Genomic DNA, 27,143 nt, shown 5'->3' with positions numbered 1-27,143 from the left:
ATTAAACTGATATATACGGGAAAATAAAAAAAAATAAAGTAGCAAAATAATCTACAAAAATTATATTATTTTTAAAACGATTATCGTTACATCGTTATCAACATAAACGAACCTTAGTATTTTCAAGAAAAAGTAGGTACCTATAAAAAGTTGTAGCGTTATGTTTGTTTTAGAATGATTTCAAAAATACAGTTGAATTAATTAGTTATTATTTATATAATTTACTTGTATGTGATTCGCACATTTAAAGAAGAGTTCTATTTGGAAAACCGAAAAAACGATACCCCAGCTTGAACCATACGTTATGAAAAAAAAGCGTGCAGTAATAATTTATGCTCGGTTCGCACGTATGCTTAGAGCGCCAAACTACGTAATTATCGGAAATCGAAGAAATCGTTTCAAATAAGATATCCCGCTTTTTAATTTTAAAAAACAACGAAAAGGACTATTTAGGAAAAATATGCATATGTTGTATTATTTTAATTTTTTAATTTCGTCTGGACTTCATCTCAACCAAACCATCCTCTTTTTGTGTAGGTACTATACACAGTATGAATAATATTAATTGTATAATGAAAACATGAAATGCCTATATAACAAACGTAAAACTTAGATTAGCCTTCAGGTTGTCTCGCCTGTTCACGCTATATTGAAGCCCTTTAGGCTAAAAACGACATTAACCTTAACAAAAATAGGAAGTAATAGCAACTGAGGGTCAGTTATCAATTTCTTCATAAGCCGTTTGTCACCTACATAAAAACATGTTCTCTTATAACTCGCTATTTTTATGTTTTATCATAGCAGCGCCATACTGTTGTATTAATTAAGCTGATTCATAATAATTTTAAAACTATATTCGGAGTTGGACATCTTACATAAACGATGCGTATGGTTCTGTAGTGCAGAAAATCGAACACCCCAGTAGGTTGAAACATTAAATTGGGAAATGATATGATAGAGAAACCTCAAACAAAATTATTATTCAATAGGTACAAAAATATTATTATTTCACAATTTTATTGGCAAAGACATTTCATTTCCGTAATAAGGTACCCAATTGCTTTAAGGTTTCATAAAGGTTGCATTGACCTGTTTATGTGCAAATATTTAAACAATCTCTCATTTTTAGATACCAACCTAGTTCAATTCAATATGTAGCATATTTTATGTGTATTTCACCGAGTCAAATATTTTTACTGCAATTGTAATCAGTTGGTATCCTACACAATATAATATCGGGGCAATGTAATATTGTAGTCTGAGATTGTAGTACGCTGAATACAGTTGCTCCAGATACGTGTAGGCTTCTGAAGTTCTAAATAGCTTTCAAAAGCGATATCGTGTCGTATCCAGACTTCAGTTGTTAATTGATATAGCTCTAGTTATCACCGGTGATGGTACCTACCAAATCTATTCGAATGCTTTCATTATTTAGAGCACAGAATATGTTAATGTAATAAGTGTATAAGTTAAAATAATACATACCTGCGCATAACACAAAAGTGTCCCTAACAATTCTTCCGAACTTACAGGTAAGTATATTAACTGCCCATTGACCTTCAACATTGTCTTAGCTTCCGCCCTTCACTTTTACACACCAATGTTTTAAACAGAAATTTTTAAAACGTAGCTATGAATAATTGATATATCGAGAGTATTAATTCTCTAAAAACACGTGATCAAAGATAAAAAAATAAACAATGTGTATATCTAATTGTAAAACTTCTACATGTCTATTAAAAAGACTCTACTTAGGTATGTCCTATAAAATCAGATTTTTTCCACAGGAATAAGTAAATGATAAAAAAATATTCCTAAACGTTTTTTAAAAGCAAAGCGGCATTTTTCAGACGCTAACAGACTTTGCAGAGCCAAAACGAGATTTTTTCTTCAAGAAATCAGAATTATCGTTGTAAATCACTCACACAGTTTAATTTAATAATAATATACAGAGGTAGGTAGCTTTTATGCTTGAAATGGTATCTTTTGATAAAAAAAAACTTCGTTTTGCCTGTGTTACCTATCTGAGTCTTGTTATATACATACAAAGCGTATGTACTATAACAATCGCACCCTCGACAAGATTTTGAAATATCTATAATTAAATAGAACTTAAGGAATTCAGAGGTGGCGTTCACAATTTTAACTACGTTGATTTTTTTATTCTTATTCAAAGTTAGTTAATGTGTTATCTTCATAGAAAACCAAACTTTCTGCCAGCCAAAGTTTCGTCACGATCGATCTTTTTATAACAGACACACAAAGATTTTAGTAAGTATTTTGTTAGGGGAATTAATTTATGGATTTATAGTTAAAATTAAAATTTTCTTTCAATATATACTTAATCATTGCTTTGCAAATGATCACATCTCGCCCCTATTCCTCCAATATAATTTTTTGTACAATCACAATCACAGTAAAATAGCCTATAGCGCCACTAAAAAAGTGAATATATGACATTATTTTGATAGTCAATTACCACGAACCTGGACTACTGATGTTTAATAAAAAATCAAAATGTCAACTTTATTCACATTTCATTTGACAGATGTCCATTTATAAGGAAACATTTTGGAGTCTGGTTGACTTATTGAGATCTTTAAAGTGGAAGAAATAAAGATGAGTTTCCAACGTCAGATACAGAAAAAGCAGAAGCAGTTGTTTATATGTCAAAATTAAGTCAGTTTGACAAAATCGTCACAAAAGTTGAAATCGTTTCGGTGTTTTCAATCAATCTATAGAATCGACTGAAGATTAACGAAAGAGGGGAATTCGTTAATTATAGTTACAATTTAGTTTAAGCCTTGGGTTTATACAAAAACTAGATAACATTACTGTAAAGTGCTGTGTATTGTGTGCTAGCCATAATTTCAAATCGATTTTTTCCTGTGATGTGATATTTTATTTCATTGTGCAAGATGAATCTGTATATTGCTTTCGTAAATATATTTTTATACATAATAGTGTCATGTGATGCATCAGGAACAGATATAGCCTTAGATGCTAAAGCTACTTTGCTTCATAGAATAGATAGTTTAAATCTTCTTATTTATACATGTCTTCTTACTCTTACTGTACTGACTATCTGGGTATTTAAACATCGTCGTGTGAGCTGGCTCCACGAAACCGGCTTGGCTGTTATATATGGTAAGCTAAGATAACAGTGGCTCTTAATATAAACACTAAATTTGACCTTGATATTGAAGGAACTTCAAACAAGTATTTTAACTGATATAGGACATATTTATACTAGATAGATTAGATTAAATGTATGTACATTAATTAAGAAATCTTATGATCATAAAAATTATTTATTAACTTCATTTGGTGCAATGTTACAACAATTATTATTTTCAGGTCTGATAGTTGGTGCCATAATTCGCTATGGAAGCAGTACAAATGAAATCACATATATTGATGCTCACCCAGATCCAGACTCCAAATACAACCTGTCTGTTCCTCCAGACATGGTCCGATTTCACTTTCCAGATAAAATACAAGTAACTGGAGGTCAGTTTTCTATTTTAAGTAGATACTACAAGAAAAAACATTGTGAAGGCTATCTAAAGTAATATTAGAGGAAAGCTCACATTTTTTGTTTTTCTTTTGTCATGATTTTACTCAATTCCTTAGCCACTAGTTTGATGAAAAATACCAGTAGAAAATACACTCTAATTGTAGATTTGTTTTACAATTTTTATTATTTTTTACAAGACTAGTTCATCATATTATTTGACGTACCTATTGCATTACAGTTACATGCAATTTTATATTAATATGTTATTTGTATTACAGATGCTTCTATACCAAATAAAACATATGCTTACAGCTTTAGAGGGGAAATTGTGAATGTGGAACAAAATGAAATAGACCTTAAGGCAACATTTGATCCTGAAATTTTTTTCAATATAATTCTGCCACCAATTATTTTTCACGCAGGGTATTGCTTAAAGAGGGTAAGTACTAAATTACTTCAAATTTTAAACTGTTTTCTTATCAAAATCAAATAAGATAAAAGATTTATATCAAATGCATATTAAATGTAAATTTTATCAAATTCATAATCATCCATAAACTTATCTGCCTCAAACCAGATTGAGTATGTGTATTTCTTTAATGATGGTCCTGTAGATTAAACATGAAGAAACACATATAAGAGCATTTTTGTATATTAATAGACACCTTTGTAATATTCAATCCAATTATTATTATGGAAGCAACTAAAACTATTCAATTTGTTTGTATTATTTAGCAAATGTAAACTCGAACATTAATATTAATTAACATGTATATTAATTATAATTGTTTATGGAAAATTTTGTGATTCATAAGGAAAGGTATTCATAGCACCAATATCTAAAACTGGTCTTTGTAATATGTTAGCTTAATGAGAATAATAAGTATAAAGTATAAAATTTTATCAATTAAATTCTTCATATCATCTATTGGTACTAATAATATAAAGCTATGAGCTTCTTTGTTTATTTGAGAGTGCTAGTCTCAGAAACTACTGGACCAATTTTATATATTCTTGCATTATCGAGTAGGTATATAATTCCTGAGTGCTATAGGCTATATATGTAGCCGACCACTAGTTCCTAGTTCTTATATAATATGTTTGCACACAATATGAAGTATTTTTTTTCAATAATACAAACTGACTCTAATATATATTAAATAGTTAATATAACTTGAATTATAATACTAAATTTCAAGTAATTTTGAACTGTTTATTTTCATACAAATTTTAAAAAAGTTTGGTATTTTACAGGACTTTTAAGTCCTGAAAATATGAATAAAATATATACCCTTATAGTATATTCTACTATCACATGTAAAAAAATGGAATGAATAAAATTTTGACGAATTTAAAAGGAAGAGATGTTTAAATTCGTGTATTTTTTTTTCAGAAATACTTCTTTCGTAATTTAGGTGCTATATTAACTTTTGCTATGGTTGGAACAGCACTTTCTGCCCTTGTCATTGGATCTCTAATGTATGGGTTTGTTCAACTGATGCCTGCGTCACTGGCTTCAAGTTTTACATTTTTGGACACCTTGTATTTTGGTGCTCTTATATCGCCTACAGATCCACTGACTGTACTAGCTATTTTTTCGCAATTGAAGGTGTGTATATGTCATTAAAACTTATACATATGTATTATGTGCAGATTTATGTAATACTAGCTGCAGGAATATCGGGATAAAAAGTTGCCTGTATGTTATTCCAGTTGTCCAGCTGTCTACATACCAAATTTCATTACTGAACCAATCAGTAGTCTTTGCGTGAAAGAGCAACAAACACACACATCCTTACAATCTTTCATATTTTTAATATTAGTAGGATAACTAGCCCGCGACTTCGCACTAGTTTATCCGGAGTAGTTTAATAAATAAATGTTATACAAATACTATCTATTAAAAACCCCATCAAAATCTGTTGCATAGTTTTAAAGATTTAAGTATACATAGGGACATAGAAAGTGTTTTTTTTTTATACTATGGAGTGATAAAGAGTAAAGTTTTGATTTTTTTTGCATTGAATAAACGTAATGACAAATTTTGACATTCTCCACCAGAACTAAGACACATTGTTCCTACCAATCCCAGCAGACATGGGGCAAGCAGCTAGCAGCCAGCTCATAAAATTATTTCTAAGCACGAGCTTGTGACAATTATTTATTCATTATACATATTTACTTTTAGGTTGATGTCAATCTGTATGCAATGATATTTGGTGAGAGTGTTCTCAATGATGCAGTGGCTTTAGTACTCAGCGGGTAATGTTAACTTTATTCAGTCATAAACATAACTTGCATTGACATATCTAAACTTACAAACTCATTCATAAATTACCCAATGCACTATAATTGTCCAATACTCTGTCTAATATATTAGGCAGTTTTGTAAACAATCGTACAGAAAAGTTTTAATATTACTGCCATGAAAGAAGTTTTTTATTTCAATGAATATTTAAAACCATGCCGCTTGGATATTTTCTAACAACAATTTAATGGGCCATTATAAGTCAAGAACTATAATTAAAACGTTATTTTTAGATTTGTCAATGCTTGCATGTTTATTTTTCAAGATTCAATAATGATATTAACATCTTTCAAAACGCGATTGAAAAATTGATAGCAAATTGAGTTTAAATTATTCGTAAAATCATTCTTAGCCTTTAATTAATACAGTTATGGCATGATATCTATAATTCTCTCCATTATGTGTATCTTCTGCAAGACTTAATGTTTGTAGCAATTTAATTAATGAATAGTGCTATCAAATAATTATAAAAGACATTAATATACATATGTTTCAAGAGAAAACGCAATTTATGTAGATAACACAGTACGCTATAATACATTGACTTTTAAAATAAATTTCAGAGCCATACAAAATTACGAGAAGAGATACTCAACAGACGGCGAATTTGAAATAACAGCATTCCTAGCGGCCATTGGCGACTTTATCGGGATATTCAGCCTTTCGCTTATTGTTGGTGCTCTGATGGGATGTTTGACTGCATTGATATCCTTTTGAAACATTTTTTATTTATATATTGACCTAATTCGAATCGCAATTTTTTAAGCGCAATCAATCAAATTATCTGCAAATAAAGGAATCAAATAAAATTACAAACATCTGAAAATAAAGAAAAAAGCTAGTTCCATCTTTTTCACAATTTTTACTTACATAAAATAGTCTATCATGTCAAAAAAGATAGTGTGTAACTGTAATTATTTCCTTAATTCCGCAACACATGACAAAATTCACCCACGTGCGTGATTGGCCGCTGCTCGAATCGGCTCTCTTCGTGCTCATGTCGTATGCTGCTTTCCTAATCGCGGAAGTTTGCGAACTGACAGGTAAAAATACATACAGTTTAAGCTTTAATGACAGAATCAACTGTTCTCTCCTTTACCCTAATTAAGAGTATATGTAATTTAATGCTGCCGATCTTAATCAGGCCAATTCAATAACCTTATGAAATTTTTGTATTGTCATTGATTCTTAATTAAAAGTGAACTAAGCTTGAGTTAAATCTGTTTAACATGATTAAAAACTAGTTTCAAGGAGTAGGTCAACAACAAACTGAAGTTAAAGCTAATAAAGGCGTGTCAGAAAGGATTGCTTTCTTTCTTTTTCTTTAATGTTTTTTTAGGATCTGACAAAGTCACATTACAATCGGCCCAGCTGTATCAGATATGATAACTAGCTAGAAAAATATTTCACATTCATATTTTTTATTTCTGTCATCGTATCCCAGGCACTGAATTGAAGTTCGATACATTTGATTATTATATTAACATAAGAACAATCATGACTTTACAGGTGTGGTTGCGGTTCTATTCTGTGGTATATGCCAAGCGCATTACACATACAACAACCTGTCCGCAGACTCCAGGAACAGGACCAAGCAGTTATTTGAATTGCTCAATTTTCTCGCCGAGAATTTCATATTCACTTACATCGGCGTATCCATGTTCACGTTTCCGAAACATCACTTCGATCCATGGTTTATAATTGCTGGATTTGTATCCTTTTTAAAATACTCAAACAATAGAAAAAGAAATACTTTTATTTGCCACCATTAAAAACAATAACATGGCTTATTCATCTAAAACAGAACATAAATAACAGTAATAGTGGTAAGAAGGACTCCCCGTCGGTAAAACACAGAAGACCTCATGACTTTAGAGACGCAAATTTTCAGTTATAAATATTAAATAGTGTATATATGATGTAAATAATTATGAAACAATTTTATGTGTGTGTGTGTGTTTTTTTTATATTTTTATTTCAATTTTTTTTACAACGATTTTTTACATAATTGACCAGTCTAACTAATGTAAAGCTTCAATTGAACTGAATAGTAACGTCCGGCTTACAAATGCCTTATTTTTTGGTTAATTTTAATCTGTCGATGTGAAACCGTTAAATTGAGATATGGTCTTTCAATATGGTGGTAGGTAGGATGATTGGTAGGGTCGGTTTATTTGTTTTATCTGTATAACATTAAACTTTCAATATTCGAGCCATGTCATAAGAAAAACACACACACAATTTCATCAAAAATTATATTCCAACAAAAAGTTGAAATATAAGTTTAAATATTTGCAAATTGAAAACTTTAACTTTTTAATAATGATAAGGATCCTTAAGACAGAGTTCAGTTAACATCAACACTTGGTCGGGCGGTGAATATCTATCCTCTCTCATTCTTGCTGAATCTCGGACGAAAACCACCTATACCCATGAATTTTCAACACATGCTTTTCTTCTCTGGTAAGTTTATATGTATTTTTACTTATTAAATTTCATAATCAAGTAATTATTTCTGACAAAAAACGAAAACGACTTCATATTGTCAGAACTAGAACAAATTTAAATGGTACCAGCTTTTAAATAAAAAAAAAGTGTCATCAAAATCAATTCACCCTAACAAAAGTTCTGAGGTAACAAACACAACAAAAATTCAGTGGAGATAGAACCTCCTCCTATTCTCTAAAATCGGTTGAAAATAAATAAAACACAAACTCTGATAATTTATTGATAAACCTAAATTCTATTTCCTATCCTATCCTATCCTACTAATATAATAAATGCGAAAGATTGTAAGGATGTGTGTGTTAGTGCCACGCAAAAACTACTGAACCGGTTGCAATGAAATTTGGTACGTAGACAGCTGGACAACTGGAATAACATATAGACAACTTTTTATCCCGATATTACTACGGGATACGGACTTACGCGGGTGAAACCGCGGGGCGCAGCTAGTAATTAATAAATCAATTATTATACGTATAACGATTGTATCTTTATATCTCGAAAACTTTGATATTTTTCTGTTTACTAAAACCTTAAGGTAATATTATAATGATGCCTTTGTTGATGGTAAATATTAATGTAAAGTATACATAACTAGACTCGTAAAGGAATAAAAATTTATGGTCCTTCATTACACATTGTAATTTATTTAGTCATTAAAATTTTCACTTTTAGAATGATAACGGTGAGGAATAACGGATAACCTTAGTATGTCATTGTGACATCATAATGAGTAAATTTTTTCATTCCGATAATTTTTTTCTTAAATTGTGAAGTGACTATACGTAATACGAAATTTTTTCTATTCTTTCAAAATTTCTCATTTATAAAGCATTTCAATGCTATAAAACTAAAAATTAAATTTATACGTAATACGATATAGTTTTAAGATTACATAATCCAAATCCCATTTTCTTTATACATTTTCGTAAGCTTCGCTTACGATACTTTTATTTGTTAAGCAATTTCCTCTTAAAAGAGTCAGTCACTCAGAAAATCAAAAAAGAATTTTATGCGAGGAAGTATCTTTTTCTTTGACTACATAGGCAAAGCCGCGGGCGGAAAGCTAGCAATCAAAAAATCATAATAACGCCCACTGGAAATCGAATCAAAGCAAATGCGCTAAGTGGAAAGTCAATTGGTTACGGCTATAATTGTCACAAGTAGATATTAAGTTAATTAAATTTTACGTCTATTAATCTGTGAACAAGTTTAATGAACCTAATGTCGTAGAATTTTCATTCAATAATAATATGTAAGTTTTACTGTTATATTCATTACATCATCGATCAATTGAAAAGTGATACCTATAACAATTGTCACCTCTGAAATGAAAGATTGGAGTGTATGATCTTGTTTTTTTTTTATTTGCAATCGTACAGGACTCCGCGGAGCCATGTCTTTCGCGTTGGCAATCCGCAACACCGTGTCGGAAGCGCGGCAAGCGATGTTAACAACGACATCGCTGATTGTGATCGCGACCGTGGTGCTACAAGGCGGGGCGGCAACACACGCGCTCGCCTATCTGCGCATACCCACTGGGTACGAGCTTAGGTTGAACGATCATTCCATTTTAATATATTATATAATATGCCCAATAATATACTAACATTCATCTTTCATTTGAAATTTAAGCGGGTGGTTTTGCTTAATGTCTCTAAGTATCCTAGCTTTCGCAATGAGAATGTTTCACCAATGTTTTGGTAAATAAAATCAATAAGATAATCATTAACGTTAAACAGTAACAACCCGCCCTTAATCATAATATAATTAATGTACTAAACGTAGTTAGTTTACTTGAAAAGATGACAGCCCCACTATGAAGCTACAGAACGTCCAAACACAGTCCATATGTAGCTTCTTAGTGGCTCCCCTTTCAACATTTCGACGAAAAATATTAGTAATATTAAAAATATTAATACATTAGTATCAAATAATGCAAAATTTAGGAAGTTATCGTATTTTTTTCATGGTACTTAATTAAAACTGAAACCGGCCGAAGCATCCGACTGTATAAAGACTTAAAAAGACTTATCGGTAACTTTATTTAACGTTTCTAAAACTGTCAGTAATTAACGCAGACTGACTTATAACTATAAGCTTAGCAATACTTTTAAGCTTTTCTTTGCATCTGTACAAACCTTAAATAAGCTTATATTTTTCTTCGTGAATTTATGTATTATGTTACCGGTTTACAGTCAAGGGCAGAATGAAGAAAGCGACGCGTTACCGTTCAGAGACGTGCGAAATGTAAGTACAGCTGTAACAAAAATACACTGCACGATACTGGTATCTGAGCTAACTTTAAAATACACAGCGCAACATTTTCTTCTATTATACATAACAATCTCTTTTTTTTAACTATTCTGATGGTGTATGGTACAAAGCAAATAGTACTTATTATTAAAGTAAAAATGTATAATAGTGCTAAGAAATTGCTCTTGCTTAGCAAATTATATAAATGCACTAATTTGTAGTATTTTATGCTTTAGTGCTACGTTATAGGTTCAGGTATTGTTTAGAATCGAATCTTTCAGATTCATCACTTCATATTTACGAGATATTCAAATATTAGTTTAGTCGTCACTCAGTGTCTTGTTATTCATAAAACGTCGCTTCACTCATTGGTAATGCATCCTCACATAATAATATATCAAAATGCTGTAATATTTTCATGATTGTATTTTAAAATATATTAATAAACAATTGAATAAAAATAATATAACTCTCATTCTTGTATTTAATTTCACTTTATTTTTGTGAGGTGAAACTTTGATAAATATTAAAGTTGAATGTACTGTTTCATTATCAAGAATAATATCGTCCAATTTTTTTTTATGTTTGTAAAGTGAGGTTGCATTATTATTAGCCAATTGCGTAACGTACTCGGATCAGTACCGCGCATGTGATTAACAAACAATTATTGTGGCAGCTGTACCAGGCCACGGAGATGGGCAGCCCGGTATGTATATACTGAGATATTTGCAGAGCTAATACGTGTCGTGCTTCTATTGCCATCGTAACATTCATGTCCATGATAATAATGTTCTAGCATATCATTATCCGGTGCTAAATATGCCTGAGAAATTTCCGCGAAGCAATGTTGTGGGATAATTTTAATTGCTCACACGAATAACCAATATTTTTTCTCATGTTTAATATGTTATTTTTATTTTAAAATCAAAATATTTGTCACCAGCCTGCGGAAATAAGTTTGGGGCTCCGAAATTTGGACGGACATACTGCCAGTTGTGACAGAATATCTGTAAGCCGCTTGTATTGCATGCGGAAATTTTGATGGTTTCTAACCATTCATTAATAAACGCATTATTGCATGATTACTGTAACTTTTTGATTACTTTTTCTCGATTACTTTACCAGAGCATATATTCCCGAAAAATAACACTGACATTTCACTGATATAGTGCGCCTTCTTTGCATGTTTTATGCTAAAGGGAAATTTATTTCTACCTTATACTTTCTTTTCTGTCCTCTTTGCAACTTACGAATATTTTATCTTTAATTTATTTTGCATGATACACTGCATGAAACATACAAAAGAAAAATGAAAAGGCACGCATTATGCAATACTGCATGTTATATTATTTTCAATTTATTTGGTTTCGATCTAGAGTGGCCGCATGGTAGTTAAGTGGGGCAAAGACGAGAGCGGAGTGATAATGCCTTGGCAACTAAACTATCAAGAAGTATGTAATTTACTTTCCTTCTTTATGTGTTGTTCAAAGTACAGATGCGAGTGCATCTTTTTTTTTTTTAATTTTCATATAATCGCAGTTTTTATTAAGTTTACGTATGATTTTATTTGATTAAGTTATAATTTTAGCATTGAAAAATATTAAAATATTCGTTTTATCCTCTATTTTAAATAATCTATACTATCCGTTATAACGCTTCCAAATGTTTTAAATTGATCAAACTTCCTCGATTTCTAACTTTATTGCGTTTCTTGTATAGTGTTAAATTGAAACTTTTATCGGCTTATATTCTAATTGCTTTATTTGTCTATTTAACAGGATAGCCAGCGAGGCAGTGGTGATAGTGGCAGTGAGAAGGCCAGGCTCGCTAAGCTCTGGGGCGCCATAGACTCGCGTCTGCTGAAACCTCTGCTCACTCACGCGAGACCTCCGCTCACTGAAACTTTGCCGGCATTTTTCAGACCTCTAGCGCGTTTGTTGACCACAACACGGCAATACACTCAAGGGGTGAGGACTGTCAATGATTATACTATTTGTAGTAGGAAGGTTAAGTAAAAGGTAGCCGCTGGTGGTAGTTATAAAGGAGACACAACGCCAAAAAGGGACTAACAACTGTTATGCTTATCTAATGAGTCTGATTGACTTAGAGAATATTTAATTTCAGTTTATGCAGTTTAAGCTGTACTTATCTCACTTTTTAAAGGTCCTGCGAAAACTTTTGTTTTCTCGTCAACGTAAAACGTGAAAGTCTTATTTATCACAAAATCCTATTAATTTTTCAGGATAATAATGGTCTTCGAAGAACTGATTCGGACTCCGACTTGTGTATTGATGAGCCACAGCCCGTTCCTACAAGTATCGACCCGCAGGTATTTTAAAATAAAATTAAAAATGTAATTATTTATATGCCTCCTTAGTTTTTTTGCTTGAGCATTGGCTTTGTCTTCGTATTTAGTTTATCCTTGAAGTTATTTACTACTATACTTTTTTTTGGTTGCAGCTATCTTTTAGCGTTCGGAATGGATATGGGAATATATAAGTTTTTATCGTTATCGATCATCGACTGTGATATAAGGTCTTAAACAGTAGTTTAATTAGAAAAATTTAACACTTTATTTTTAATTATTGCACGCAGCAACTTTGGCCAGGACTAGTGGACACCCGGATTTCTGTAGAAGGTATAACGGGAAGTAATATATAAATGATGTTTGTGCGATTGCTCTTTGTGCCACGAATTTTAATAAATTAGAAATGAAGTCGTGACTTCGATATTTATTTTAATAGCATAAATGCATAGTTGTACAAGCCGTGTTTAGTTTTGTAGATAATGAGGGTTTTAATTGCCATGTCATGGAATGAGGCTAGAAATTACTTATTTTTTTTTTTACAAGTCTCCATTGATACAATAAATATATTTTAATATGTTAAATAAGACAACGCGTTTAGCCTTGGTCCATGACCGATAATTTAAAACTTCAATTAAAACTAGAAATATAACCTCCGAGCTCCGATTATAAATCTTCGTATTAGATAGGTAGGTACATTCAATTTGTACGCATTATCTCTTTTCATCTTGATCTTAGTGTGTTTCTTTTAATAGTTGTAAGATAAAATATTACTTATGTATCTATTTTGAAGCACATTAATAGCTTTATGTGTTGTGTGCAAAATAATTATTTATTAAACGACACTTAGCACTTATCATATTTTCTTAAATGTAATACGACAATGCACATGAAATTATTATTATCCATGGCAAATAAGTCTTTTGTATTTCTGAAACTGGAAGCTACTTTTAATTGTAATCCATTTAATGGGAATATAACGAGTTCAGATAGGTTGTAAATGTCTTTTTTTTACATATTTGTTATTGTTTATTTATTAACCAAACACGTCCTTTATTTGGCTTGTAAAGCAAAAGATTCTAGGACCGTATTAAATTGAATTTATTTTCTATTTTTAAGCATTCATGTTAATAAAATTTTATTATATAATGCAAAAAAAAATGTACCTCATAAATATGGTTTAAAACAATGTCGACCAATGCTTGAAATATTTCTTTAAACCCATTTGTGCCATTTTTAATAAAAAAAACATTGTCAACAACCATATTGAATGTGTGTATGTCTAAAGATTATTATAATTCAGCATGTATATTTCAAGACAGAAGAAGCTATACTAAAGTATTATATTTTAAGCTAACATCTGCTTATGTTCTCTATTAAACAAGACGTTTAAAGGTGAATAATTTATTATACTGGATACACAAATTACCTATATTATAAAGCCTTTTATCTTTAACAACTTATTGGTTGCTTGTCTGAGCAAGTAAGAGTAACAGCAAATTTTAATGATGTATTTACACATACACGTTCGCTTTTCGCTTCGTAACTCGATGAAACATTCGTATACGAATGTTGATGAAAACAACTGTTCACACAGTGTTGTTTGAAAAAACCGGCCTTTACACGAATACGCGAATCTTAAGGCGAATAGCAAGTGTAAGTACACATGCGTGTTCGTTATTCATATTTGCTATTCACGCAAATTTGTAAATGGATCATAATAAATAATAATATGATGTTTAAATTGTTACCACGAATTTATTTCCTTTCGTTATTTTATGAAACATAAAAAATGTGTTTTATAATCTCAATACTTGATTTCTTCACTATTTATAAAGAACATTTCTGATATTTAATAAAACTGAACCAAACATCTTGTGTTTAATTTCATTAACAACACTTTAAGTTCTCTTATAAATAAGATATCGACATATAAGTAGGTACCATTTTAATTTAAGCACCCAGAGTAGTTTGATTTTTTAACAACATCCTCATTTCATCTGTGACTTCAAATTTTGGGCCATGTCCAGGAATTATCCAATTTGCTATATCAGCAATCATTGTTCTATTCTTCACTTGTTTGATGGGATCCTCAGATCCTGCTTCTTGCCAAATGCTTTGATTATTAACATCTTCATACTTCTCAAACAAATCACCTTAATGATTAATATTTACAATTAAATTGACGAAACATAAATTATATATATATACATATATGTACCAAGAATGTGAATATTTCTTACCTACAATTGCTATATTTTCTTCTTCAGATTTGACCAAGACAGTAACATCGGATAGAGTATGACCAGGTGTTGGAATAATTTTAACAAAATCATTTATCACATATTCCTCACCTAGAATTTTTTACAGAATTGTATATTATAATAAACGTAAAGTATCTATTGCCAGGTAAGTAAGTAAGTTAAGTACCAAGTAAGTATTAATTAACTAACCTTTTTCAAATGGATGAATATAGTATTTATCTTTAAATGATATGCTAAAACCGACTATATGAGTTGCTTTAAGAAACAGATTATTATTGCCAGTATGATCTGAGTGTCCATGTGTTGATACAACAAAATTTATATCATCAGGTGTTATTTGATGTTCCTTTAGGGCTAAAACAAATTCAATTAAGATTTGTATAAATACATATCAGAGTGGAATCAATCTTTATCATAAAAATAATTTAATACCAGTCAAAATTACTTCAGAGTCCCAGGGAGTCATGGTGTCTATTATTATATTGTGAGGACCTTTTATTAAAGTACATGAACAATTTGCTATCATTTCACCATCATTATTGACAAAAGAATAACCATCATGCAAAACGACCACTTCGCACATTTTGGACCGCAAAGAAAATGAATATTTTAGATAATAATGTACAGTTTTTTACAAGCTACTAAGTCAAATCCACTAAAAATTAACTTATTTACTATATTTTAAAATATTCATAAATGTATTTCGATTGTGTACATTTAAACCACGTTGTTTTTAATTTTAATTAATCGTATAACTTGTATGTTATAAAAATATGCAATCAATTATGATCAGCTGTTCCATATGATCAATTGTCATTTACATTTGTGATTAAACAGCTGACACCATGTTGACAGTGACGTAAAATCTGTGAACAAATTAACAAAATTCCTAAAATTTATGGAAACACTGTTTGAAGTAGGTAACATTACGCGGTATTGAAATAATGAATAATATGGATAAATTTATAGTGGGAATCCATGTGGTTTTAGACTTATTTTCCCACCCTCATTTCATAGCACCACAAACTTATAAAAAAACACTATTTAGCTGTTCCAACTCTATATTTTAATAAGTACAAATTATAATAAGATAAAACGTAAACTCTTCTGATAAATTTTAATAAATGTAAATGGTAAACTATTTACAATGCAATTACATCTTGTTACTTTTAACCATATATATTTTTTAAGCAAATTCAGAATCTTATAACTAGTAACACTAACTAGGTTATCCATCCCTTTCGTGAGCTGTCTTTGCCGGTTATTTTTAGGTTAAAATTCTAAAATAAATTCAAGAAAGCAGCAGTGATACGTTTGTCATGTAGGTTATTTTAATGAGTAAACGTGCGCAGAACTTAATTAAAGAATTATTTAAGATAATTGCGCACTTGCCCTTACAAAACTCCTTTGTCTAACGGCTTAATCCCATTGTATTCTTTGTTTACCAAGTGTTATGAAACAGTAAGAGGTACTGTCGCTAAAGCAGCGTCAGGCAAATTAACAATGTCGGGGGATGTACAGCCGAGAAAACGTAAAGATAAGAAAAAGAAAAAAGGTCAGTATTGATATGGTTTATTTTTTATTACACAGACTTAGTTAATAAATAAATAATATTCTTTACGTATTACAGATGAGCTTGGTATAGAAGAACCTCGTGGCACAGCAGCAGCTCTCGGTGAAGGTGATGTTTTCTTACATTCTCATCATGATCATGGCACTGGTGGACATTGGTGTGCTAAAATAATATTCTTTTCACTTCTGGCTGTCTTAATTACACTGATTGGACTTATTATATTGGAAAATAGAGGTCTTAGTGAATGTAAGTATAATCCTTAAATATACTTCATCATCATGATGATGACATTATTGCTTTGTTATTCTGTTCCAAAATATTAAATACTTCAGAATGTATAGGTCAAATTTGTTATAGACTAACAGAAAATGTTAAGTATGTGTTGATCAGTTTATTAATAGTGATTATTTTATGGCAGTGGAAGCTAACTCTGTAGAGTCCCGATACTCTGGTGTTTTAGAAGGTTGGATTGAGGATACTCCAGATGATGACCATCACGACGAACATACTCTGGAATTGAAACATCCTGTGAGTGCTTTGTTAATAATCAAAATAAAATATTATAATTTCTAGATTTTTATGTAGAAAAAATATTTTTTTATGATTATGATTAAAGTAGAAATACCTTAAATGTCTAATCCTTCCAAAAATTATATTATCACAATTCCATAAACCCGAGCTTTGCTAAGATAGTTAATTATAAACATCAGAATGAATCCTTTATGCTGGAAAAAATGTTTGGTACATTACCTATAGTACAGTACCTGTTATGAGAATTTTTCAAAGTAGCACTATTATTAAGAGTAGCTACCATCAATATGTATAATAGAATAGTAACCAGACCATTTCTGTATATAAAATAATTTTTAAAGGTGTAATTTCGATGTAATATGGATTTTATACATGCAAAATAATGGTTAATAATTCTGAATAAAAATTTTCTTCAAAACCAAATTTTGATTAAAGGTAAAGATTCAGTTAGTTGTAAAAAAGTATAATAATAGTTTGGATTTATTCATACAATTTTTTTGTTGTCTTTGGTATATGTATATCGTTAAATTACTGTTTTGATAGTCGTATCTTTACTCCACCACCATAGTATTGATCCAAATCTGACAAATTAAAACATTTCTCCTTTGATTTAACTCCAAATTGATTAAAGCTCAGCAGTTATTAAAGTTACAATTGAAACTAAAGATAGATTGACAAATGATTCTTCTTTCAATTAATAAAACACATTTATATTTATTATTATTATCAAACTTTATTTAAAAATATAACAACGTTTATTTAAAAATTATTATTATTATACAAGAACAAATCATGAATACAACATACAACATCATATACAGAAACAAATGTTTAAAGATTACCATTGTATTTTTACATTCTACTCTAATTTCAAAATAACCAAATGTGTTTCAAATACACATTCTATTATATGAGTTTCTGAAATCAATTTTAATTTCTATTGTACCATACTTACTTAAAACATCATAAGGATGATGGAGATGCACATGATGATGATCATGAAGATGTAGAAAGTGATAATGAAGAGGAAGATGAGGAACATGAAACTGAAGAAATTGATCATAGTGAGGAAGAGGAAGAAGATGCTGATGAAGAACAAAATGAGGATGACCAAGAACGAGAGGTGATTAATGTATTAATTAAAGACTTTGAGTAACATTAATAACTTTTACAAATGTATATTTTCAATTCATTGCAAATTTTCTCTTCTTCTTAAAATATGAACAGGCGGATGAAGCTATTGCATACAGTGCTTATCGAAACATTTATCAAAAATTCATAAAGAACGATGATTTAGATGAGGAAGATGAAAAGGATGAAATAGTTGAACAAAATGACGATGACGTCGATGAGGACGCTGCTGAAAATGATAGTAATGAGGACGGTAATGAAAACGATAGTAAAGAAGACGATAATGATGATGATGACGACAATGAAAATGAAATAAATGAAGACATGGATGATGAAAGGAATATGGATGAAGAAAATAATGATGGTGAAGGCAACGACGATGACAGTGCAATTAATGAATTCAATAATGATGATGAAAATGAAAGTAACGAAGAAAACAATGACAATGAATTGGAGAATTTAAACAATGACGAAGTTGATGAAGACCAATGGCAAAATGATGAGGTGCTCAATGTTATTTAAAATGAGTTCCTGTTTTTGTTTAGTTTTGGGTTCCATAGTCAAGTATTGATTTATAGTTAAAAACTATCATATTGTCTAAATAAATATATTTAATTAATACAGTCCATGGAACCCTGTGATGTGTGAAATCTTATTTTTTAATAATTGTGATGTAAAATTATTTATAGCTACTAAAAACCATTTTGATAAGTTTTGATATGATTGGCAATTAACAGCATTGCTTTCTAAATTTAAGTAAAGAATTATAATTTATCATGAATTTATATCATACGTGATGTATTATGTATGTAATATTTATTTTTAATGTATAATACATGTTAAATTTAGACACATAACATGAAAAACTTAACACAAACTTTCCCTAATATATCTAAAAAAGCATGTGTTTCAGGTTTGTATCAGTTTTATTAATTAGATTTCGTTTTGGCATTTGTGAGTCTTAAATTGTTATATTATTTACACCAAGTTATGCGAGTTGTTACGAATTAACATGTAATTGGTTGCGTTTTTTTTTTATTAGATATAATAATTGACTTAAACTTTGGATGTATTGTTAGTAATTCATTAATATATTCGCTTAAAAGTCCCAGCGTTTAAATTCTTTAAACATATTTGTAATCTTATAAATGTTTGACACTATCTGGACTGACGCTATAAGCCCACCGCAGGTTCCCTCGAAAAAAAAACAAAAATTTAGAATTGGATTTTACAAAAAATAAAGGGATCACTTTTATAATATTCGTGTTGGTAGGAGAATAATAAACTTTTCCTATCTTTTTTTACTTTTAATTATTTATCTTAATTTCATAGCGATTGCATTGTCTTTTAGGTCGAAGGAAACGAAAGCGATGACGACGATGACGACGATGAAATCGTTGAAAAAATCGAACGAGAAATATCTGATGAGGACATTATATCTGCAGAGGTTTCCAATATGCCTGAAACGAAGGAGGATGGAGATAATGATGTTGATGGTAACACACTCTGTTATTATAATGAAATTTAATAAATCTACACTAATATTATAAAGGGATTAAGTTTATGAATTTGTAAGGTAGGGGTAGTCACTGGATCTATTGAACCAGTTTTCATTTTATTTTTTTACCAATCCCACTAATTCCTATTCCTACTAATATTATAAATGCGAAAGTTTGTGAGGATCGATCAATGTATATGTGAATGCTTGTTACTCTTTCACGCAAAAATACTGAACCAACTGCAATAAGATTTGGTACATAGATAACTGGACAAGTGGAGTTTTTTTTTTATGTCATAACGGGCAACTGAGCTGGTGGTTCGCCTGATGGTAAACGATCACCACTGCCCATGAACATTCGCAGGAGCTCAGACCTCTGAGAGTGCGCTACCCGCTTTTCAGGGATAAGGGATAAGGAAAGGATTGATGAATGGAAAAAAGGAATGGACTGGGAAGGTCTAGGAGAAGGAAATAAGCCTCCGGCTTCCCCACTCACCGTACGAAACACAATAGCAAGCTATAATTTCACGCCGGTTTTGTTTATGGGGGTGTGGTACTTCCCCGGTGCGAGCTGGCCCAATTCGTGCCGAAGCGTGCTCGACTCCCACAATAGAAACACATAGGCTAGTTTTTATCCTGATATTCCTACGGGATGCAGACTTACACGGGATGAAACCGCGGGGCGCTGCTAATAGAGATATAAATTGATAATCTTTGACTTTCATAGGCTACATTTTATTTTTGATGCAAATAAACCCTTTATGTCGCAAATGTGACTGTTATACTTTGCCTTTTTGGGTGTGTTATATTTTTAAATCTTTGTGCAATTCTGCATGGCAAAGTTAAATGAAGCATCTAAAACGAACATTTATTTTCTTGAAAGACATCTTTTATGATATACAGTTATCTGAAGAGAGATTGTTTTCCATGAATTCAAATTAAAATAAAATAATTATAAAAATAAAATAAATCTATTATGTTCGCTAATTCATTCAAATGTTACTATTATTTAAAAAAAAATCAACTCTGCAAAAGTGTTATTCTATTCTAATTATATATTCATAAATTAACTCATTACAAACAGATGCATCAAAAGAAGTGCGAGAAGATAAAGAGGATGCAACTGAAGATGATAATGATGATGATGATGAAGATGAACCACCCGTTGAACGCATCACAATACCACCAGCTGGCAAACCATACACAGAGGTATGTTTATTTTCTGTTCATTTTATACAAACTAAATTATGTAAATTATTGAGATTTCTATAGCCATGAAATCAGACGAAATAAAAGAACATAAATCAATCTTGTTTTGTTATTTTATCATTAAAAAAACGCAAGATTTATATTGCGTTAGGAGTTGTTACTGCAAATATTAAAAAAAATTAAATAGTAATAATACGTTAAATAACAATTGATGTCTCATTCACTAATTAGAACTGGTGATATAATTTTATGGGATACTCCTATTATACTCTATTTATACTCCTTATAATGGGAATATTATAATTGACTTTATAATATTCCCATTATAAGGAGGAATATCCTCATATTGTCAAAACTAATTTTAATCTTCATAAATTCTCAGCTCGTTTCCTATATTAAATGAAATTCTTTAAAACATAGATAGAAGAAGAACCTCTTCAAAGCACGCCAGACACCCTCGCCGCAGAGGAAGAGTACGAAAAACAACAAGAGGAATTAAGGCGGGAACGTGAGGCACAAGCCTCGCAAGGCAGTGAGTAGTATACGTTTATTTTATTATTCTTGCTTCCCTTGCTTTATTAATACTTTTAACACTATTAACTAGATTGTGCCTGTGATCTTGTGGCGGCTATTTGTTTTTTTTTTCTTACTAAAATTTCAGTGCGTGTGAAGAAATGAAAAAATAGTGTGTCATAACAAATTCCTGTTGATTTTAAACCGATGAAATTTTTCTTAATTAAAGTGTTGTACGTAAGATCTGTGTTATTCACGCTGACTTCTCAGAATTTGTATTTTAAATTCAAAAGTATTGAAATCTGCTGTATGGCAAAACTTTATTTTTACCTGGTACTGAAGAAAATAACCAACATTATTATCAGTTTTAATAACATTCAAATTTAAATGCTCTATAAATGAAAAATTGTTAAGGAATAAAAAAAAAACCTTAAAATTTATTGCAGTAACTCTCATTAGCAATCCTTTTTTTGATAGCATTTCAAGGCACTAGCTTTGAAAAAATATTAAATCAGGAAACGAGCGATCTCAACAGATTTAAGTATAAGGACCTGCAACTTAAAAATGGTCGAATAAAACACAAAAAAAAACTTTTGTCCTGCAATAAATCTATTGCAGCCACAAAAGTTTTTTATATTTTATTTTTATGATAGATAGCGATTGAACGTCAGCATGACTTAAAAGTTATTGAAATAGTAACAAACGCCTTAAATAATTGGATGTAAGCTCCTTCCCTCCTTTCTTCACCATAACAATCTATAGTGAATTAATAATCTATTTATATTTATACGTTGTAAAGAATTTGAAAAACAATCTTTAAAGAATACCAAATTTATGACCCCTATTTAAATCGACATGCAAATTGACTACCGACAGATTTAAATTCACGTTTCACGGGATAACGTTCTGGTTTGACAAAATGATCACTTTGAATATTGCGTGCGATGAATATTTTCGACACCACAGCCATTTTCGATACCCGATATAATCACAGGTGACGTCAACAAAAACATAAATTGAAATGAATCGTTTGGATGATGTGAGAACGTCATTTTTATTTAACAACTCAATTTAAATAATGAATTTGCACAAAACGGCTTGAGAACTATTACTTGAATGTTTTCGTTAGGAACGGCGGACAATTAGTGAAACTAAAATACCTCGTTGTTGAGAACGCCTGCGTAATTCCGCATCGCCCACGCACCTCGTAAGTCGTGAAACTCGCTTATTTGTGTCAACTGCAAGTGCGAACGTACACGTATGAACTATTTATAAAAAGTATTCAATTTACATAATACATGACATGAATTCAATACTTTCACTGGGATTAGACATATACCATGGCTTCGTTCGTATGGAAGGTAAATTTAACTATTACATAACACTAGCGAGCATTACGATCAACAAATCTAGTTCTATAATTACTCGAAATTTGATAGAAAAACTTTCTTACAATACAGTTTCTCCCAATAAATGGAAATTGATAGCATAAAACAAAAAAGCGTCGAATAGAAAATTAAACGATAGACAGTTTCGACTAAATCACGCGGCGTATTAGTACGGAAACATGTGATCTATGAGATGGCGCATATGTTGCAGTGTGGCTGAAGCTGGTGGTGGGCGGCGCACTGCTGGTCGCCACTCACGCGGTCGTGCGACGTGCCACAGCACGGCGTGGTGCGTACTTTGTCAATATATTTCGCGATTTTTTTTAATACGAGACATAATTCATATCTATTTGAGTTTTTATAAAAGTATATACATTCAATTGCGATAAAACTTATAATAGTAATATTAATCTGACAGATGAACCGGAAAATGACGAACAGATACTTAGGGAAGATCCACCCGTAATAGATAGACGTATGACACTTATTCCACCAACGGCAGAAACAAAACAAATTATTCCGCCTATTCAAGAAGAAATTGTGCAAAAGACTGCACCAGCTGAACAATCTATACCCATATTGAAAAGAGATTTAGAAGATAAAAATGTTGAGATAAAAAAAAATGTTAAAGAAGTAAGTAAATACATGGCCTTGTTTCTACAGACAACCCTTTTCAAATACTTGATCTGCTTTTGTTTTACATTTCCTAGGACATTCAAGAGCATGATAAAGATAAAGGCAATGAAAAAGAGCTTTACAGTGATGACGGAGAAGAGGAAGAAGAAGAAGAAATAGACGAAGAAGAGGAGGAGGAGGAGGAAGAGAAGGAAGTGAAAGAGGAAGTTTTTACTAAAAAAGTTGAAGCAAAAGAATCTAAAAGTGCTGTAGTAGCAAAAGCGCCCCCACAAGTTGAACCTGATGAACCTGATTCAGAAGATGTTGAAATAATTGACGAGGAACAGATTGAGGAAGAATTGGAAGAGGAAGAGGAAGAGGACGAAGTTGAAGAAGAAATATCGGATGTTGATGACACGGAATTGTTAAGTCGTCTAGAAGCGAAATACGGTCGACTGCCGGAACCGGAGAGGCCTGGCAAAAACAGTAAACACCTCTCGTCAACGTGTACTCGCTTCATAACCACAGCCTTGGCATGCGCAATAACATAACATAAATTCTTATTTGGCATGACTAACATGTGAGTGAAATTAACTTTTGTTTGTTGTCCGTTTATTTTAGATTTTCTTTATAGTCGATGTACGTTAATTTGGTTTAATAATTAAAGACATTTCGTTGTGAGTTGATATTTTTTGGCTTCGTATAAATCTGAATTACTTGTTACTTAAAGATTGTTGTGTGCTGTTGATGTATCAAATCTATCTACAAATCATTGATTCAATGTTTATTCTTGCAGAAGGTGGTGGGAACAGTATAGAAGATGACTGGCCGGGCGAACCCAATGATCCCTACTGGAGTCAACAACTTGACCTTGCCGAAGATGAGCTTCGACAGGTATTTACGAATGTACCCCATACTTACTTGAACATGTAAACTTGTAAGAAAACTTTTGGTTGACTTGTGCATATGTATATTTTCTCAATATCTTAGTATGTTGGTCTCTTTAATAGTGTCAACTTCTACCATTATTTAACCGATCTTTATGAAGATTCGTGAATTATCACAACTGGATGTACTTGCAGTTCGTTTATGGTATCACCTTTTACTGAAAGTTGAATCAAGAAGTATTGTTAATAATTAACTGCAACTTTTATTATTAGTTTATTGTAGAAAAGAAAATTTCTTTGTTTACGGGTTTACATTATCTTTTAGATTTTCAAAATATTAAATGTATTTGTTAAAATATAGTATAAAATATAGTTCAAACAAAATCTAATATATGCTATGAGTTTCCCATTGCCATCAACAATGACATGATGGTTCTTTAATATTTAATTTATTAGCCAATTATTAATTTAAAATATTCTATTTATTTCATTGCAGGATTGGCTAGAATAACACTTTTTGCCTATAACTGCTCGTTGTGCCATTTTTTTTTTATTTCCTTCCTTAAAATCTCGTCATTAGATGCGTCAGATTGTTCTGCGCGCCCGCACCCTGCGCGAAGTTCTTCTGTCGATCTCTTGACGATTATCCTTAGAATAGTCGCCATCCCCTTTGTTTTATAAGTGTCTTGTAGACATTGTAGTTTGTTTGAAATGTTGTGTGGATATGCATGTGAATGGTTTTTTTACTAACTTATGGAGGGGGCGTTATCTGCGTGCGAGCGACGTGTGTCAGCAAAGGAGCTACAGAACAGTACTCGCGGGCAATGGCTGGCGGCGAGAGCGTTAGATATGATGGCTGAAGCTAAAAGGGACAATAAATTACTGTCTCGAGCCATTGCAGCTTATCTACAACTGCTGAAAATGAATGAGCGCTTGTCCGATAAAAGGCTGCTAGATATTGCTCAACGGGCCATCGATAGAATACAGTTTAGAGGTGCGTGTTTTTGTCTTATATGTTGCGTTTAAAACGCTATTGTTGAACTTACATGAGATTTTTTTAACTGGATAAATCTCAGGTCTATTTTGAAAAACAGTTAATTCGTTGTTTAAAAATCTACGGGTATATTGATAATTCTGATACCCGTTTTAGGAACTTATCTGAATGCAGAGCCGGTATACCGTTTACTTATTCGACGGTTTCCTAACGATGTACACTATAGAAACAATTTAACCATATGCTTCTTAATGGCTAACAGGTGAGAAATGTACACTGTACAATAATAAATTATGTATAGGTGCGTTCAACAATATATGAGTACATGTTACATTTTTACATTGCAGAGCCGACTTAGCAGACGAAGTCCTCAAGGAAACTATTCGAATGTGGCCGAATGATCGTGTAGCTTTAGCTCATTACGGCTTTGTTTTAAAAACGCAATACAACAAATTAGAAGAAGCAATCGTATTTTTACAAAAAGCTCTCGACGGCGATACCGGTCCTGCGTGCGAGCCTCGGTTTTACTATCACTTGGGCGATGCGTTGTTACTTCTACAGAGGTTTGATGAAGCTAATGAAGTGCATAAACGTGGTGCACGCCTTGGCCATTTCCTCTCCCCAACTCAACGATCTCTTTACAATGTACCGCGACTTAAAGGTCAACCTTGGTGGTCCATAAGTGAAACGCCATATGCTAAATTAGCACTGGCCCTGGAAAAGTCTTGGCGGGAAATTTTGAAGGAAGGCCTAGCTGCTAAAACCTTATACGAAAAAGAAAAAGAAGGTTTAAAAGAACGCGGAGAGTGGTCGCAATTGGATATATTCGTGAGAGGTCGCGAGATACCGGGAAGATGCAAGAAGGCGCCAGTTACGTGTTCTATAGTTCAACAAGAAGCGGCAGCTTCTGGATGTAGAAGAGGACAAATTAAATTCAGCTTGATAGAACCGGGAACCCACGTTAGACCACATGTCGGCCCAACGAATTGCCGACTTCGTATGCATTTAGGCTTAAGTAATACCAAAGATACGTTTATAAGAGTGGACAAAGAAACTAGGTAAGACTAGGACTTGAAATTATTTTTATAATTCTAACGTTTGTTTCCCTCATTTTTGTTTTATTCGTCAAAAAACCGTCAAACCATACTTACTTTCTATCTTCTAATATATTTTATGCGACAACTTCTCACAGACTTTGACAGCTATAAAAAAATACATAATGGGTTTCGTATATTTATTTATACATATAAGTAGACTTTATTAAAAGTATTTACGTTATTTTTCATAACAGGCAGTGGGAGGTGGGTAAAGTGTTCATATTCGACGATAGTTTCGAGCACGAAGTATGGCACAACGGCACCGGGTCGCGTCTCGTGCTCATCGTGGACGTGTGGCATCCAGACCTTACGCCCGCGGAACGCCGCAGCTTACCCGCGATATAAATTATCTGTATTTCCGTTTCCCGCGCTTTGTAAACTAAATAGATTAAACATTCAACGTCTCCACATAGCAATTTCACATTGAGTGAAAGTTTTTTAATCCCGAACTTATTGTTGTGATAAAAATACCTATATTATGGTAAATAATAGTAAAGCTTTTAAGTGCAATTTGACTTGTTTCAAAAGTCAGCCGTAAAAATATTTAATTTA

The 27,143-nt window shown here is 31.7% G+C and overlaps 3 protein-coding genes across 17 annotated transcripts; 2 read left to right on the top strand and 1 right to left on the bottom strand.

Moving 5' to 3' along the window:
* The first annotated feature begins 2,681 nt into the window (after positions 1–2,681).
* On the top strand, positions 2,682–14,386 carry LOC119829497 (sodium/hydrogen exchanger 7). 11 transcript variants are annotated; one of them, XM_038352027.1, is made up of 16 exons: positions 2,682–3,147; positions 3,358–3,510; positions 3,796–3,956; positions 4,911–5,126; positions 5,706–5,779; positions 6,389–6,530; positions 6,763–6,868; positions 7,335–7,537; positions 8,177–8,288; positions 9,713–9,872; positions 10,529–10,580; positions 11,263–11,292; positions 11,963–12,037; positions 12,365–12,553; positions 12,829–12,915; positions 13,182–14,386. In XM_038352027.1, the coding sequence occupies exons 1-16, from the start codon at positions 2,919–2,921 to the stop codon at positions 13,245–13,247; spliced, it is 2,055 nt and encodes a 684-aa protein (XP_038207955.1). In that variant the 5' UTR covers positions 2,682–2,918; the 3' UTR covers positions 13,248–14,386. The 11 variants fall into 11 exon arrangements, with proteins under 11 accessions (XP_038207955.1, XP_038207954.1, XP_038207956.1 ...); XM_038352026.1 differs by having other exon boundaries at positions 9,713–9,884; XM_038352028.1 differs by having other exon boundaries at positions 9,713–9,884; positions 13,047–14,386.
* A 112-nt stretch (positions 14,387–14,498) lies between these two features.
* LOC119829498 (metallo-beta-lactamase domain-containing protein 1) lies at positions 14,499–15,973 on the bottom strand. 4 transcript variants are annotated; one of them, XM_038352038.1, is made up of 4 exons: positions 15,588–15,973; positions 15,345–15,509; positions 15,135–15,245; positions 14,499–15,047 (listed from the first exon to the last, which is right to left on the bottom strand). In XM_038352038.1, exons 1-4 carry the CDS (start codon positions 15,736–15,738, stop codon positions 14,845–14,847), a joined length of 630 nt encoding a protein of 209 aa, XP_038207966.1. In that variant the 5' UTR covers positions 15,739–15,973; the 3' UTR covers positions 14,499–14,844. The 4 variants fall into 4 exon arrangements, with proteins under 4 accessions (XP_038207966.1, XP_038207967.1, XP_038207968.1 ...); XM_038352039.1 differs by having other exon boundaries at positions 14,499–14,993; XM_038352040.1 differs by having other exon boundaries at positions 14,499–14,990.
* Positions 15,974–16,382: 409 nt separating this feature from the next.
* LOC119829247 (aspartyl/asparaginyl beta-hydroxylase) lies at positions 16,383–27,137 on the top strand. 2 transcript variants are annotated; one of them, XM_038351645.1, is made up of 16 exons: positions 16,383–16,710; positions 16,786–16,974; positions 17,147–17,256; positions 18,230–18,382; positions 18,487–18,894; positions 19,742–19,886; positions 20,973–21,097; positions 21,518–21,629; positions 23,210–23,287; positions 23,417–23,631; positions 23,709–24,099; positions 24,410–24,507; positions 25,260–25,494; positions 25,651–25,756; positions 25,842–26,552; positions 26,786–27,137. In XM_038351645.1, exons 1-16 carry the CDS (start codon positions 16,659–16,661, stop codon positions 26,934–26,936), a joined length of 3,279 nt encoding a protein of 1,092 aa, XP_038207573.1. In that variant the 5' UTR covers positions 16,383–16,658; the 3' UTR covers positions 26,937–27,137. The 2 variants fall into 2 exon arrangements, with proteins under 2 accessions (XP_038207573.1, XP_038207574.1); XM_038351646.1 differs by lacking the exons at positions 18,230–18,382; positions 18,487–18,894.
* Positions 27,138–27,143: the final 6 nt, after the last annotated feature.

The sequence above is a fragment of the Zerene cesonia genome, chromosome 10 (genome assembly GCF_012273895.1).
Source record: "Zerene cesonia ecotype Mississippi chromosome 10, Zerene_cesonia_1.1, whole genome shotgun sequence".
NCBI lineage: Eukaryota > Metazoa > Arthropoda > Insecta > Lepidoptera > Pieridae > Zerene > Zerene cesonia.
The sequence above is the reverse complement of the archived record's forward strand: the minus strand, read 5'-3'. Positions and strand labels throughout refer to the sequence as shown.

Coding starts and splice junctions, on each gene's coding strand:
- LOC119829498 (XM_038352038.1), bottom strand. CDS start 15,738: ATGTGCGAAGTGGTCGTTTTGCATGATGGTTATTCTTTTGTCAATAAT. Junction 15,510..15,587: donor CTCTGAAGTAATTTTGACTG/GTATTAAATTAT, acceptor AATTTGTTTTAG/CCCTAAAGGAACATCAAATA. Junction 15,048..15,134: donor AGAAAATATAGCAATTGTAG/GTAAGAAATATT, acceptor TTAATCATTAAG/GTGATTTGTTTGAGAAGTAT.
- LOC119829497 (XM_038352026.1), top strand. CDS start 2,919: ATGAATCTGTATATTGCTTTCGTAAATATATTTTTATACATAATAGTG. Junction 3,148..3,357: donor CGGCTTGGCTGTTATATATG/GTAAGCTAAGAT, acceptor TATTATTTTCAG/GTCTGATAGTTGGTGCCATA. Junction 11,293..11,962: donor CCACGGAGATGGGCAGCCCG/GTATGTATATAC, acceptor GTTTCGATCTAG/AGTGGCCGCATGGTAGTTAA.
- LOC119829247 (XM_038351645.1), top strand. CDS start 16,659: ATGTCGGGGGATGTACAGCCGAGAAAACGTAAAGATAAGAAAAAGAAA. Junction 18,895..19,741: donor ACCAATGGCAAAATGATGAG/GTGCTCAATGTT, acceptor ATTGTCTTTTAG/GTCGAAGGAAACGAAAGCGA. Junction 24,508..25,259: donor CCGAAGATGAGCTTCGACAG/GTATTTACGAAT, acceptor TAACTTATGGAG/GGGGCGTTATCTGCGTGCGA.